This window comes from Manacus vitellinus, unplaced genomic scaffold (assembly GCF_001715985.3).
Source record: "Manacus vitellinus isolate BGI_N305 unplaced genomic scaffold, ASM171598v3 scaffold_7_pilon, whole genome shotgun sequence".
Lineage (NCBI taxonomy): Eukaryota > Metazoa > Chordata > Aves > Passeriformes > Pipridae > Manacus > Manacus vitellinus.
Window position 1 is genome coordinate 7050562 of NW_021940813.1, and position 12869 is coordinate 7063430.

General features: G+C 36.1%; 1 protein-coding gene across 7 annotated transcripts in view; it reads left to right on the forward strand.

The window, feature by feature from the left end:
- DMD (dystrophin) overlaps window positions 1-12869 on the forward strand; it is a 991087-nt gene that overhangs the window by 638181 nt on the left and 340037 nt on the right. For all 7 annotated transcript variants that reach the window (XM_018084043.3, XM_018084032.3, XM_018084034.3 and 4 more), the window contains 2 exons: window positions 3747-3848; window positions 8391-8499. In XM_018084043.3, coding sequence (XP_017939532.3) covers window positions 3747-3848; window positions 8391-8499 — 211 coding nt within the window. The remainder of the gene's footprint in view (window positions 1-3746; window positions 3849-8390; window positions 8500-12869) is intronic.

The following is a 12869-nucleotide window of genomic DNA, read 5'->3' on the forward strand; positions in this document are numbered from 1 at the left end:
TCAGACATCAGGCTCTGCTCTGGGAGTGTGTCCTTCTCTTGGATCCTGCACAGCCTAGATGATGACTGCAGGGAGATAACAGAGAGTTGTGAGTGAACCATTGGAGGCCATGATGTAAGTCATTACCATTATCTTCTCTGTGGGAACTGAGTGATGGAGCAGAATCCTGAAAGCTCTCTCTTGCCCATTGACCCACATTAATAGGGTGTCACTTAGCAAATGGATTTGAAACTGCTGGAAACTTTCTCACTGGGCAGAATTCATCAAGGGGCTATCCCATCAGGCAGAGAACTGAGAGCTGCCTCAGAGTTGTTAGTACAACAATTTCATGTCAGATGTGCATTTATTTAAAACGATTCTGTGGTGGTTTTAACTAATGCTGGGATCCATACGTGACAATCAGAAAAATTAGTTGCTGGTCTAACAAATATGATATCTGTTAATTCTGGCAATGCCCAAATGAATGCCAAGATACTGAGAACCTCTTTTTCCCCTGGACTCTTATCGCTATTCTTTTTTTCAAATATATCTCATATGAAGCATCATGATAAATTGGATAGACTTGCACAGTGCATTTTGGTTTAGGTCAAGGCCAGTGAATTTGAAAGATCAGACTACACAAGATTAGTTCATGTAGCTCCAGAAAATTGTAGAGCAGAAGGAACTGGTGATTTAACAACTCAATACACTACATTTCTGTTACCTGGCTATGGAAATTTATGCCTTTATTCTGTTCATAAAGAACAAATACCTTTTGAATCTATAAAAAATACCTCTTAAAATGTTTATATAATATGTAAAAATGGAATATCTCAGTTTTAATATGTTATGTATACTAGTATTAGCATAAAATAATGACAATTCTTAAAATAATGACAATAATGATGACAAGGATCATTCAATGTTTTCTACTTTTCTGCACAATGGGGAGTCACATGGTACCATCAGCTATTCATTTTGCTATTTTTCTTTTTCTCTTAATTTTAAAAGAGAAATTAGCCTATTTATATGTGTGCATGTGGTAAATAATGATTCTCATTTCAACATAGAAGGTAGAGGACAAATAAATACCCAGCAGCCAAATGGTGTTACAGCTACAAGTCTTGAGTAGTAACCCCTTTAGTGAACAGTCCTTTTGGTTAGTCTGGAGTGCCTTTCCTAGCTGAGTTCTTCTGGGTTTGAATTTTCAATTCCTTGTGGTGGAACCTGACCATTAATTGTTGTTATTACAAATCCAGCCTGTTCAAATACATGGCAAAGCTTTAGTGACCCTCCTAAAAGAGCTTTTCCTCAAGTCTAGAAAATGTGAATGGGAAGTGATGATGATGTCCTGGGGGGGAAGCTTACAATAAGTGCTCAGGTTCACCCTTGTAGGGTGAACAAGGCCCCAGCCTTGCAGCAGCTGCTGGGGCCCTGCAGGGCTGATGGCTCCCTGTGGGCTGGGGCCATTGCAGGGCTCCCCTTAAGGAGCCTTCAGGGTAGGGCTCAGCAGCCAAGGCAGATCCCACTCCCCATCCAGGAGCAGGGCAGCCAGGGGTACCCATGGGATCACTGGAGCTGCCTGCTGCAGCATCCTTGAGTCAGGGGCTGATGGCCCTGGGGGGTGACACAGGGTCCTGGGCTATGGGCAGGTGGAGGGAGCCCTGGACAGGAGCTGGGCAGGGGCAGGGAGGACTGGGGCTGCTCTCAGGAGCTGGGACTATGTTAGGCACACTCCTAAAGTGCACCTTCCACAATGGTTACAGCCTAAAACAAAACCATTTTGTGTGCTCCTAGACCAGTCCACGGTGGAAACCAAAGCCCAGTGAGTGGGGAGAGATGCACTTCACAGGCACGTTCATGCCGCAGGTTAAACCAGCAATGTAGGCACACCCATAGTGTTGTAATGTACTTTTCCTGCTACAGATTTTGTTATGATACTTGATGATCTTATAAAATGAGTGTGTGAGACGCGTAGAATAACAAAACAGAAAACATTGACCTAATACTACAGATGGCTTAGTTTAAAAACAAACAAAGAAAAAACAACAACCAAATAAATATTAAGATGCCTATCTTTCATCAAGATAGCCAGAAAATTACCTCTTCATTAACACTCCTTGATTATTATTTTTTCTTTATATGCCGAGAAGTAGAAAGCTAACCTAGTATGGAAACAGAAACAAAATACTTTAATGAAAAGTTGATCAACAGGTTAATAAACTCCCACCCCTTTGTCCCCCAATATCCCAGTTTTGCTGTGCATTGCTTTTCAGCGCTCATTCTCTATGAATCCCAACTGCTATATTTCATTAATATTGAAATGCATAATAAAACACGATTAAATTTAAACATATTTCAAATATCAATGCAAGATATTAGACAAGCTTTAATTCAGTTCATTTGCTGTTGCTAAATAGTATTTGAAAAGAAAATTGAAAGATGATATGGAATTTATCAACTCTATTTTTACTGATTAGCCATAAGGTTTTGCAAATAACATTTCAGGCAGCAACACAGACAAAAATTTATATGTTGAGCTGAAACATATGAGCAAAATGGCCCTTTTTTGAGACTTAAACTGACATAGATTTCAACAAGTTTATTGCAGTAAAAAAACCAACAGATTTCCACCAATAAAATGATGTGTTGGCTCAGATAGTGACATACTGACACACAATCTTGTCTGCTGTCACATTAACAATAACTGAGATTGTGGGCAGAAAATTAAGTTGGAGAGTCAATGGACAGTCAGCAATATTGTTTAGGACAAGGTAGTAAAGTATACCTATAAAGTAGGTAGGTGAAGAGTGAAGAAAGGAAAACAAAAAAATCACAACTAATAATTTTGATAAATCAAATTTTTTTTTTTTACTTATGTTACTAGAAAAATGAAATAAACTGAATCTTGAAAGTCTAGGTGTAGTTTATCTTTTCTTCTGCAGTTATTGGTGGGTTTGGGGTTTGGTTGGTTGGTTGGTTGGCTGGTTTTTGTGAGTTTTTTTTTTTTCCTTTTAATTATCTACATGTAGTGCTTCACCCATTATTCATTTGCTCAGTGCCTGATGAAAAGGAAGCCTCTGTATGTTGGGAAGGGTTGCTTGTAGTCTCCTTATGTTAGGACATGGATTGCACCTTTCCAGATTAAAAAATTATTAGAGAATAAGCTGTTGTTAATGCAGGAGGGTGTTGTTGCTAATGGTAGGTGCCTTCTCCTACCTTCAGGAACGGTGACTACTATTGTACTTTTCTTTTTAATTCATTACTGTAAGTCTTTTACTACATAAGTACTAGTTTACTACTGATAAGAGTAATTTTCTTTTAACATTTTTAATCTTTGTAAATTCAGTATCATTGTCACATCTCTTTATGCAGTTATAATGCCACATACTGTATGAACAAAATGTTAACTAGTGCACTATTTATCTGCTGGTAATGTAAAGCAGACAAAAGGACAGAGCTGCTTAAATGAGATTTCTCATACCTGTCTTTCCTACTATGAATTTGTGTTAGCTTTTTACTCATTTTATTGAAACCTTCAGGACGAAGTGACCTACCATTGTTTATTTTGCTAGCATTACTCTTTTCCATCCCTCTTTGTTTTTGTTTTCTTTGGTGATCTTCTTTGTCCTTAGCTACTCCACATATCAATTCTGAGCAGAAACTTGTCCACTGGTGTTTTACAGCGTGCCATGGAGCCTTAGGACTATTCAGTCTTACTGTTTATGCTGTGGTTAATCTAGACTGCATGTGTTTTTATCTTTCAGGAAACTGAAGCAGCAGTGCAGGCTAAACAGCCGAATGTGGAAGAGGTTTTGTCTAAAGGGTGTCATTTATATAAGGAAAAACCAGCTACTCATCCAGTAAAGGTAATGAAGCAACCTATAGCAATATCCATTACTGTGTAATGGGTTATGCTTCCCCCGTTGTACACTTGTCCTTGATGTGCTCTGTTTAAAATCAATGAAAGAACCTGGCAAATGGCATTTATTCTGTTCTGTGATGCCATAGCCAGGAAAAATGTAATGTTCCCAGTTGGATTTTTTTGTGTGTGTATTGTGATGGGAATATTGTTTTTGACATTAGGGTTGTTCTACTCATTCAAGAGTAATTCACTCTGAAAGCAAATGTAATTTTTGGTGCCTAATTAATGGCAACATAGAGCATGCTTTTAAACTCCTTTATTTTGAATTGTGGCTTCAGAAATTTTGTCAAATAAAAGAAAAAATGAGCAAATTTTCTAGAAAAGGTAAGAGTCAAGACATAAATAGGATCCTTTGCTTTAATTCTTTTCATTTTGAAGGAAAGAACACATAGCAACATAGAACTTTCCCACTTGATTTCTTTTCCAAAATTTATCTGGAATGACTGACTTGATTCTGTTTTTGAGCATAGCACACATTGTTAGGAAGGCTATGCCTCCCAACACTTCTCTTTTAGAAAAATGTATTGTAGAATCCTTTTCCTCAACATAGGAGTTAGTTACAAGAGGATATTTTACACTCTGTTTCCTCAAGACTACGTGGACCTTCACTGAGACCAGAGTGTCATTTTCTATTCATTGTCATTGGAATCTTGAAGCAGAAAGTCGTCAGCAAACGTCTGATGTCATTACCTCCCATATCTGGTTCTGCTACTTTTGGAGCAGGAACCTAAACTAGTAAGGTCACTACCATGCCAACCAGACCTTGATCAGGTTTCTGGTTTTATAACTTCTAATGAAGTATCTGCGAACATGACAATGAAGAGTTCCCAGAAACTGTAATAGCGGCTTGTTGATTACACTGAGTATCTACTGCAATTGCTTCTGACTAGGCAGAGGTAGCAAACTTTGTCATTAAAGCTTTTCCAAACATACAGTACTCAAAAACCTCAATTTACAGAAAAAGGGTTTCTTCACAAAGTTAGGATGTTATAAGTGACCTCTGCAGTGAATTTCTTGGTTTTTTTCCATCTCTGTTTAGTCACTATACTTGGAGTAGTATTTTCCTACTTTTACAAAACTTCCTCTGAGCTACTTATCCCACCAGCAGATCTCCATTCACAGGAACACATGAATAAACTTATATCCACTTTAGAAATTATTACATGTTTAAGAATGATTCGGTTCCTCTTCTTCTTTCTTAACAGAAATCTGTAAAAATTATTTTCCCCTTTGGTATCTGTGCATTTTCAATGATCAGGTCTCCTAAACAGGGGTAAAATGCTAGATGACTTGAGGATGACTTGAGGGGGCAGAAGCAAAGCTTTTAGCTCTGTATTGTGTGTTTTCCTTAGCAAGATTGCAAAGTTAAGAACTCAAAATTTTTAAAAATCCTTGAATTAAATCTGCTCTGGTGCCCTTGGCTGAGGCTGAACCCTGCTTATTCAGAGCAGGATATGGACAACACTCCCAGCACAAGCAGCAATTCAATACTTAGACTTATAGTCTTTGTTCAGTGTGTGGCACAGAAAAAAAAAAGATAAAATTACATGGCCTTTTTAACAGCGTTAATGACTTGCACAGTGTTGCTTAACAACTTTGTAGATTATTTAGTTCTCTGAGGGAGATTTCTCTTGACTGCTTTTTTTCCTCCCGTATTTCCTTAATTTACCACAAATCTTCGCATTCTTTTCAATAAATGAGGTAGAGGTCCTATTGACCTGTTCTCACTGCAAGCCTTTCCTGTGCTCAAAAGCAGTATGTGCCAGAAAATTAAAGATATCAGTACAATTATGGGCATTTTATCTGAAATAATGTTCATAGTTAATGTTATTTTTGCATTTCCTAATGTTTAGCTGCTTATCTTTGCAACCTTTATAATATATTCTCATTATAGTATTATGAATGTAAATGAAATCCCATGGATTTATATTGACACAATCTTATCTCATAGTTATGCCACTGAAATAAGTGTATTTTCACACCTTCACTGAGCATACTAAAATAGATTTTGCAACGTAAGTCTGTAAAAACATTTTTGTTGGCAAATGAAATCCTAGTAGATGCTGATTCAAGAGGCAAGAATGGGATGAGTGATCCTTTAAGCACTAGCACTTTAATAATCAGACCTATTCACTTTTACAAAATGGATTTCATGCTTTTGAAATGCATTTCTGTGAAGCTTTTGAAGGTGAGGGAGAGAGAGGTTACTGCTGGTGTCAGTGGCAATAGAAAGAATGTAAGCCCCAATCTCATGATTAACTGCACTTATTCAGGAAAGGATTTGTGGCAGTGGAAGAGCTGTGGTTCCCTTGCCACAGCACTGAGTTTGTTTTTTCCTCTCATTGGTAATAAGTAGTGAGGAGCTCATTTTCATTTTCCTCAGTCTTAGGTTTAGAAGACTGCATCATTTCTTTCTCCAAATATTCATATCTATATTTAGTGCTGTCAGTGAGAGTAGTTCATGTATGAATGTTAACCTCACTTAAATTGCACCAGTGCTGACATTTAAAGAAATTCTGTAACATTTGGCCTCAATGAAACGTATTTAATGCTCATGCTTGTCACCAGAGCTCTAGAGTTGCAATTACAGCAAAATTGTTATGTTCAAAGAAGTTAACATTTTAATGCATGCATACTAATTTATGCAAGATTCAAGATCAAACTATAATTTTGATAGAAGAGTTTAGAACTGACTACTCTCTTCTTAGTGGTGTAGATGTTGCCTCAGACAACTCTCTCTGATGTCTGTGGTGGGCGTGTTTTATATTTTGTCATTGCTGGAAAGAAAGGTCTGGCTCATATACCTATGAATGATGAGGCAGCTACTTCTAATGAAGATCAGTATTATAAATATTACATCCACATCTCCTTCCTGAGTTACTGTGAATGTATTGTAAAATAAACTAGACTTTGGTACTGTAATCTCTCCAGCTTTTGCTTTTAAAACACCCTGTGCAACTATTGAATTAATAGATATTGGAGCAATACTTCACATTTTAGCTATGGAAATAGGTTCTTGGGCTACAGCATCAGGGAAATAAAAAAAAGACAAAAACTTTAAAATCTGCCATAAGTGTTTCCAAAGTGTCTATTTCTGTGTGACTGTAATTCATACAGATATAAAACATACCTATGATTTTGAATTGTCATACAAGTTATGTTTATCCCACGTGCCCAATTGTTTGTTCTGCCTAGTCCTCATAGTCTATTATCAAGGAGAATCTCTGATATACATGACTTTTTTTTTTTTTTAGTAGAGTTTTTAAACTGCTTTTAAAGATAAAAAGTTGGTATATTCCCTAATGCAGAATTGTATCCTTTCTCTCCTGCCCTATCAAAAAGCATTTACACAAATATCTGTCCAGAATTTATACTAGATAATATTCTGACCTCCATTGCTGGTAGATAGAAAAGAACTTTAAAGGCTGAGAGTTCTTATGGCAAAGCTTAAGGTAAATTCTAGAAACACTGCCTTGACATATCAGAACATAAAACTGTGTCATAGAATCTGTGTGTGTATGTGTACACACGTCAATTTAATGAACTTTGTTCTCTATCCCTCTCCTATTGAACCCTGACATCTTAGACTCTAGGTAATTAAAATACTTTTCTTAATAGGCATCCTGTTTCCATCACAGCTGGATTGTGATTTATACTATATATCTAGTTGTGGATTGAATCCATAGAATACTAAAAGCATTCCTGAGTGGCATTGGTACTCTGTGCTGCTTTTTGTAGCAGACAATCAGGGAGAAGCTTAAAAAGGAAATGCAGTCTTCATTTTAAGAGTTTAGAGATGTCAGCACAGAATTAACAATGTTTCATCCTTCTTTACAGTCCTTAAAGCTAGGGAAAAAGAGAGGTAGAAAGAACATTTTCAAACTTAAATGCCTCTCAGGGTTATCTGAGGACTGATGTTATTCACAGTCTAGACTTTCATGCAGGTTTTGTTTAAAGGGAACAGTTTAGACATCACTGATCAGGACTGTGTGCCCACACACTGAAGTTTATGACTCCCTGAAGACTCCTAAAACTTTCTTTATTCTTTTTTCCCTTTTTTTTTTTAAATAGGTGGAAGAATGAATTCTGTATTTGATGTAACAGATTGCAGAGGTTATATTGACAAGCTTTTTGAAATACATAATTCACGTCTCTATTTTAACTAAAAAAAATTAGTATCTCAGGTTACAGTGATTAAAAAATAGACCTGTCTACAGTATGTTAAAGAACAAGTCCATGTTCCTTACAAAGGTGTAATTTATTTACGTTACAAGGCCAGATTGGATGGGACCCTAAGCAACTTGATCCTAGTGGGTGTTATCCCTGCCATGGTGGAAGAGGTTTTGTCTAAAGGGTGTCATTTATATAAGGAAATGGGGGAGGGGAGATGATCTTTAAGGTCCCTTCTAACCCAAATAATTCTATGATTCTATGATACATTAATTTATGTATTATAAATTTAATATATTGTTATGTTCTATTCTAGAAAAAATTAGAAGACTTGAATGCTGACTGGAAGGCAATACACCACTTAATTCAACAACTAAAGGAAAAGCCAGCACTGTCAGCATTTGGCCATTTCTCTCCAGGTGTCTGTAAGTGCTTCAGTATATATGTTTTTTAAAATTAATTACAAATCACACAGTTAAAATGAAAATGGCTGGAGACTGTCTAAATTAATTCTGCATCCTTACAAGTGCTACTATGCCATTTAACTTGTTATTTTATCATTACCTTTCTCTTTTGCACAATGTATCCCAGAAAACAAATTAGATTATTATTTGATGTAAAGGTTGCAGCATGCTTTTCAAATTATTACTGATTCAAAGTCATGTTTCTTTATGGGATTTTGACTTTCTACATATATTAATGGAGGAAATACTGCAAAGGGAGACGAATTATTTAAATTAAAGGATAATAATGCTATAGGTCAAGTGTCTAAATTGGTCACAGAATGAAATTCTGAAATTACTACCACTGATAGGGCAATAAAGTGAGACTGTTTCAAGGCACAGATTTTGTATTCATGGAAAAAGTCATACAGCAACATGGTAGGAGTAATTCTACAGTTAAATACTGAGCCTGTGATATACATCTCTGTGTGTCTTGCATTCATGAATACACAACAAGACACTTGATCTGCATTTTATTTAAATTATTTGGACAAAATTTATATTAGATACTTCTCAGATCTCTTTGCACCTGCTTGTACCCTACAGAGGAACAAACTAATTTTTTTCTCCTTGATAAATGAATTTTATTTCCCACTGCTTTCCTTTAAAATGTAGTGATTAAGCATGGGTGGAAAAGAAATCCATACTGGAAGCATGGGGTTCAGTCTGAGTTTCTCAAGTGTTTGAGATTCTCTACTTGATATTGAACTATCTCAGTTACTTGGATGAAGAATATTACTCACCTCTACAATTTGGAATGCTGCTTATCATCTGTGGGAGCAGAAAGAAATGTTCCCCAGCCCCCACCCCTGTAAGATTGTCTGTAACTCTGGTTTTGATATAGATACAGTAATGACTTGGAATTTGATTACATGTAGGATGTTTATCCCTCTTGCTTTTAACATGTTTTAGTGGGTAACATTCAAGAAAAACTGAAATTGGAGAATTCTCTACCTTCTACTACTGACTGTCTGGGACAGTAAAGCAGAAAAAAACTTTTTTATTTTTCAGAGAAATATCATTGCACTAAATACCACTAGTATTTTTAAAACTTGTAGAACAACAGTATCCTTGCTTTACAGGATTTTGTTCTAAGGCATTCTGTAGAAATTCATGCAATGATATGGAGGGACTGAAGGAGATGCATGATCATTTTTTGCTCTGCTGGGTCACTAAACTTGCTGTGTCAGTTTTATGTGTGAGCAGGTTATGTCAGATTGCAGAGGGAAATAGTGTTGGAGAGTTGCATATTTGCCGTTACAAAAGATATTATAATAATGGAACAAGAGCAAGAACACAGAGTGGTAGTGCAGTATATTATTATATTAACTCATCTTTAGCTGAAGAATTGCAAAATTACTCATTTACCTTAATGCAAGATGTAGGCTCTGACTGCTAACATTTCCGAGACTCAGCAGATGGAATTATACATGCAGAAAATTAAAGCACTGGTGTTCTGTAAAGGATTAAGCAGGAAGTAAGATTGATTTCCTCTCTGTTGTCAAGAGCACTTAAAATGTGAACCTGTGCTTGTAACACTAATTCATAATTTTTCTTTATTTGAGTCAGTTTACAGTGATATTATAGGTGTATTGTCACAGAACTGTAGAGTTCAGAAGGGACGTGGAGAGACATCTATTCCTCCTGCTCGAAGCACAGTCAATTAGTGCAGGTTGCTCAGGGTCATGTCCAGTCACGTTTTAGTATTATCAAAGATGGAGACTCCATAATCTCTCTGGGGAGCTTGTTCCAGTGTTGAGCAACTTTGGCAGTAAAAAAAAAATAAAATGTTTCTTCTTCTATTTAAATAGAATTTCTTGTATTTCAATTTTTGCATAGTGCCTCTCACCCCACCACTGGGCTTCCCTGAAAAGAGTCTGGCTCTGTCTTCTTTACTTCACCAATCAGTTATTTAAACACATGGATATTATCCCCCCGGGCCTTTTCTTCTCCAGGCTGAGATAGCAGGTTTCCTCAAAGATAGGAAGTGATATCTGTTACTAAGGTATTTTTGTATTTCATTTAAAACAATGGGAAGTGGGGAGGGAAGAAATTGAATGTCATGGGTCTTGTCATGCTGTGGTATAAGTTCTGCAATTATTTTAACCACTTATGTGATAGACATTTTTATGAACTTATTTATTCTCTTCTGCTGATTCTCATGAATTATGCATTGATATGCACTGAGACCCAAACTGGCTGTGGGAGAGTAAGCTTTAATCAAACCTTCCTAAAGCTAAACAATCTCATTAAAGGTCATCTTTAAAGAAAGATGCACAAAATTATTTTTGAAGGATTCTGTGAAGCAACGGCAGTATTTCCTATTGGTAATTATTCACTTCTTGATCCTGCAGAGACTTTTAGGGACATCAGAATTTAATAATGTTGACAGCTGTGTTTGAGACCAGGGAATGAAGAGGTAACTGGTTGAACTCTACTGCCCCGTCAGGTGTTATTTGATCTAGTCTGGCTACAAGAACTCAGTCAGAGAGTCTTACTAAATATACCATGTGGTGGCTGTTACAGAGGTAAAGGACCCTGTTTATAATTATTTCTAGGTCTGCACATCATAGTTTCTTCAGCTGAAGAAGCACTAAAAAAGTCCTTAATATCCCACCAGTCCAGTGTGCCCTCAGGCATAGTGAACAAGAAGTACTTTTCCAGCTCAAAAAATGTACTTAGCTGAAGGGTATGCCTAAAACCTTAGCAAAGATTGACTTCCAAGATAAGATGATTCAGAAAAGAAAATCAAACTTGCTATCTGTATTTGACAGGATAACGTGAAATTGTGTGAATGTCTCTATCCAAATACCTCGATGCATTGCTTAGCCAGCAGTTTGAAAACATTTCAAACACAGAGAAATGTAGTTCTGGAATCGGCTTTTCCAGGAGGGTCAATGTTTAATAGCATCATTAACATTCATATGACTTCTTTTGTACTGAAGTGCTATCACTGTATTTACTTAATAAGTTAGATAAAGTTACACAGTGTTTTGTAAATCCATCCAAATGCATTGTGAGGTGGGAGACATTCCTGACTTTGGTCCTGAGGAAGTCATTTTCTGTTGTTTACCTTCATTCAAGTAAGATGTTAGGGGAATATTTTGATCACTCATTTAGATGAAATTTATGGCCAAATTTATACTTCAAAACACAATTTCTTAAAAAGGATGTGTATTTATTTTCAATCATGTTGTACTCGACGTTAGTGAAGTTTTAAAAATAACTGCAAATGAATACAGCTGAAAGTACTTGGTTAACTAATTTTATATTTTGCATGTTCACCTAATAAAAGATTCACAGCAGTCAGTCACCTCGAGAGTTGATAATGTCTTGAGTTTTGGGGTTTGAATTAAAAGAGTGATATTTGTGAATCTGGGGAAACTAGTCACAACAGAATTTCATTTGCTTGTCCTTTGATATTTTAGTTGAAAGAGTATCGTATGTCTTCTTCTGTTTGGGAAGTGTAGTTTGTTTTTTATTTCTCTATGAAACAAGTCCTCACCTGGACTAGGCAGACTAGGCATTCTGCTTCGTTCTAGGCTTGTAAAATCATATAAAACGATTCCTGAAAAATACCACTATTACTCTGAGTATATGTACTGCTGTGGCTTAATGCAGCTGAAATTCACATTCACCGCTTGGAATATATAAGAAACATGTATGGGTGCTATTAAAAATATACCATTCATTAGGCTGTAGGTTTTTGAGGAAACTTAGCAACAAATAAAATCATGTATATGAAAATACACACTTTGATGAAATAACTTAAGGTTTAAAACTAAAATCCAGTGACCTCAGAAGCTGAAAGTGCTTCTGTAGTGATAGTGCCTGTTTTATATGTCTCTGTATTTTCTTTCATTTTAATGTTAAATGCATATTTGAGTCAACTATAATTCTATATTTGATTCTTCTAAGACAGGGTGGATGGACATAGCAGTATCCTACATTATGAAGACTGCTCTATTAAATCTCTGATATGATATTTGGGTTAATATTTTCAGTGGGGATGAAGGATTCTTTGTTTTTGAAACTATAACTATTGAAATATTCCATGGACTTCAGAGCTGAATTGTGTACTGTTTCACTGCTTTTTTAAAAACAAACAAACCATTTGTATTTAAGAGATATTCAGGAAACAAAGAAAAAAATGTAAGAAACAAAAATGACAACGACTAGCTTTGGGCAAAAATGCACAATAGATAAATGTTCTTTTTTGTTGTATTTCATAGCTAATGTGCTCTGAAGTAGTCATTGTTTATGTATTATGCACAGTGTTTGAGTGAACACAT